The sequence below is a fragment of the Dermacentor silvarum genome, chromosome 4 (assembly GCF_013339745.2).
Source record: "Dermacentor silvarum isolate Dsil-2018 chromosome 4, BIME_Dsil_1.4, whole genome shotgun sequence".
Lineage (NCBI taxonomy): Eukaryota > Metazoa > Arthropoda > Arachnida > Ixodida > Ixodidae > Dermacentor > Dermacentor silvarum.
In genome coordinates, this window is record NC_051157.2 from 128,889,626 (window position 1) to 128,892,643 (window position 3,018).

The window sequence follows — 3,018 nt, forward strand, 5'->3', positions numbered from 1 at the left end:
AGACCATTTCCTTACCTTACGTGAGGAGCCCTTCATGCCTCCTTACCTCAAGGAGCTCCTTCAGGGCTACAGTGTATTCTAAAAGCTTCCTTCAACGTTCCTTTGGAAAGGGCCTCCTCAGTAAGGTAACGTGCGTATTTCACGAGTCTTGGTTCGAGCGTAGATGTGAAATATTAAATTAACGTTCACTTTCGAGCTAGATTCAAGCATATGTGTAATATTTTGTTATGCACACCGATAAATAATGACGTGCGCATTGCTATTTTGCTAGGCAGATGCACATATTGTTCTGCTTAATTTAACTTTCTGCTTTTGCGGCAGGCAAAAATGCTGGTCTAGCAACATTGGCGACAACCTTCTGACCATTTCTGACCACGCTTCTGACCAACGCGTCATTGTTCTGACAGGTTTTGATAGCCGCGTACGCCAGAAACATGCCCGGGAAGCTGTTTTACTGCGACGACGAAAAGGACCTCGTAACAGAGCTTGTACGAAAGTACAAGTGTTCAATCGAGAACAAGAAATCCGATACCGTGTCGCTGACGAGAAAGTTGAAGGCATGGGAAGCTTTGACTGCCGAGTTCAACAGCGCTGAAAATGTGCGGCCGCGCACTGTCGCCCAACTACGGAAGCTATGGGACAACATGAAGCAGCGATGGAAAAAAGAAAAAGCAAAGCAAATAAGGGATGCCATGGCTACAGGTAAGATTGTGCTATATTAGAGTTTGTACTTGTGTTCGAGCCGGTGTCTATCGCAGGAGGTGGGCCGCCGCCGGAACCGATGGATGATCGTCTGTTGTAGATCGAGGCTGCAGTTCCCCATCTATCGGAACGGGTCAACAACCCTTACGATAGCGACCGACCACCATCAACGCAACCGGGCGATCGCGTGGCCGATATAATCGCCAGAATGACCCAGAGCAACGCGGAGGACAGTGACGACGGTCAGTGACGACCGGCCTCTACACGTAATATTACAGTGTGTGTTTCTGTGACATTGCTAGATTTGATAAATCGTTGTGCATAGCTCACCGATGTATACGGTGTGTCGAGACACCTACAACGCACCTGCACGTAATGCCGCCGAAGCGAGCATTCAATGCTGTTTAACTTCTACTTATGCAACGACCAGTTATTTCATGCAAATGGTAAAGCCTCGCTTTCACTGATTCCCACAGTGTGTGGGATCTCTTGTCTTCACGGTGTTGAGTAAACGAAAAAAGAAAAAAAAAACATGCAGGCAGAGTGAAGGCAGAAGCACTGTCTCACGTTTGTTTGCATGGCACTGCTTATCCATTGTGATGTTAGCATTATTATGCATACCAGCTACGCTGAGCTATATATATAGTTGGTAGCAACTTCAGAATGCAAAAAAATAGAATACACGCACAAGTATGCAGAAGTTCTTTTATTGCTTGGTTATTTGTGTGGCCAGTATGTGCATGTTTTATTATGCTGTGAAACCGATACCAAGCAGTGTTATGCATGCGAACAGTAAGGTCACTCACCACTTACTGAAATTTCATCTTTCTTAGGCACTGCCTCAAACACGGCGCACCATATCTACATGTAGATAGATGTGGTTGTATAAAAATAATTTTGATGTAAGAAAAAAGCCATAGTGCCATAATAATACTCTTAATCCAAACGTATCCATGTTTCTTTACTGTGTAGCCTTGTGCACGTCAGTTTTTCTGGGCTCTTGAATGCACGAGTAGTATACAAACCACAATGAGAGCCAAGTGCAAGACGAAATGTGCAGGGTCCTCTATTTTCTTGTGTATAAGGACCATGAAATAAGACACTACCACATTCTCCGTGGCCTACCGCTTAGTTTATATGAGTACGATATTTAGCTTCAACTGTAAGCACTTGAGAAGGCCAAATAAAGCGGGCACTGGTATTCAGTCAATTTTTATTTCACAGTATGACGGAACACTACACAGCAGCATAGATAATTGTCTTTGTATTTCCAACAAATGCATTTTTATTTTTGCAGATCGTACCCTGGAATTAAGCAGCACTGACTATTTGTACATGGATTCTGCAAATGCAAGATCCCCGTTACCAGCAGACCCTACTGAGGGCTCATCTGAGCCTGTGCAAGCCACACAGAAAGCCTCTCAGCCGACTGAGTGCACTACAACCCAGTCAGCGTCGTCGCAAGAAACAACGGTTAGCCGGCGTGCGCTTTTGCAGCAGACGCTATCCACTGAACTGGACTCCCGGCTGCAAGCGTTGCAGGATGAAAGATGCCAAAGAGCCACAGAGCACAAAGCCAGAATGAGAATGATGGAAGAGGAACATGGATGGAAAAGACAGCAATATGCTGACGAGGAGAAGAAAAGAAGTTATTTGCACAGGATGCAATTGCGGCTTCTGAAGGCTAAACTGAAGGTCTCCTCAATGAAAGCGGAAGTTCTTGCCAAGCAGCTGGCCGGTGATGAGGCAAACTAGCTCTAAATAAACAAGTATTTCGTGTAATGTTCCATTTGAGCCATTACTCATCAATTATAGATAGGAAACAGGACATACACATTACATAAAACGACGAATGTTTACATGTCCTGTAATAGCACACTAGTGGTGTCATCATGTTATAATGGTATGTGGTTTGTTCAGTCTATCTCCCCATTCTGGTGAGCTGCAGTGCTCGAAAAGCGTCTCTCAATGAGCCGCCTTCGCAGCTGGTTGCCACGAGGAGTGTCTTCTTGCTTCTTCTTCTTCATTGCCATTCAACCACAAATCACGCAATTTAGATGCCACATTGTGAAGTGATGCACATGCTGTTATTATTGCACATGTCCTCTCCTTTTTTGTTTGCAGCTTTGTCTTCAGGCAGCCAAACCGCCTCTTCCAAACTCCAAATGCTCTCTTCATTGAGTTCCTCGTTTTGATTTGGCTCTTGTTGTATCTGCACAAAAGTACACAAAGTTACAGCAGAATTAGTTTAGATAAATGTGTCGGCCTGTTAGACCACAGATGAGCTAAATTATTCGAACAGCTGTCGTACATTCC

At 44.6% G+C, this 3,018-nt stretch overlaps 1 protein-coding gene across 1 annotated transcript; it reads left to right on the forward strand.

Annotated features, from left to right (window-relative positions):
* Window positions 1-808: 808 nt before the first annotated feature.
* Window positions 809-2,457, forward strand: LOC125945016 (uncharacterized). The gene is made up of 2 exons (XM_049666550.1): window positions 809-944; window positions 2,000-2,457. Exons 1-2 carry the CDS (start codon window positions 911-913, stop codon window positions 2,455-2,457), a joined length of 492 nt encoding a protein of 163 aa, XP_049522507.1. The 5' UTR covers window positions 809-910.
* Window positions 2,458-3,018: the final 561 nt, after the last annotated feature.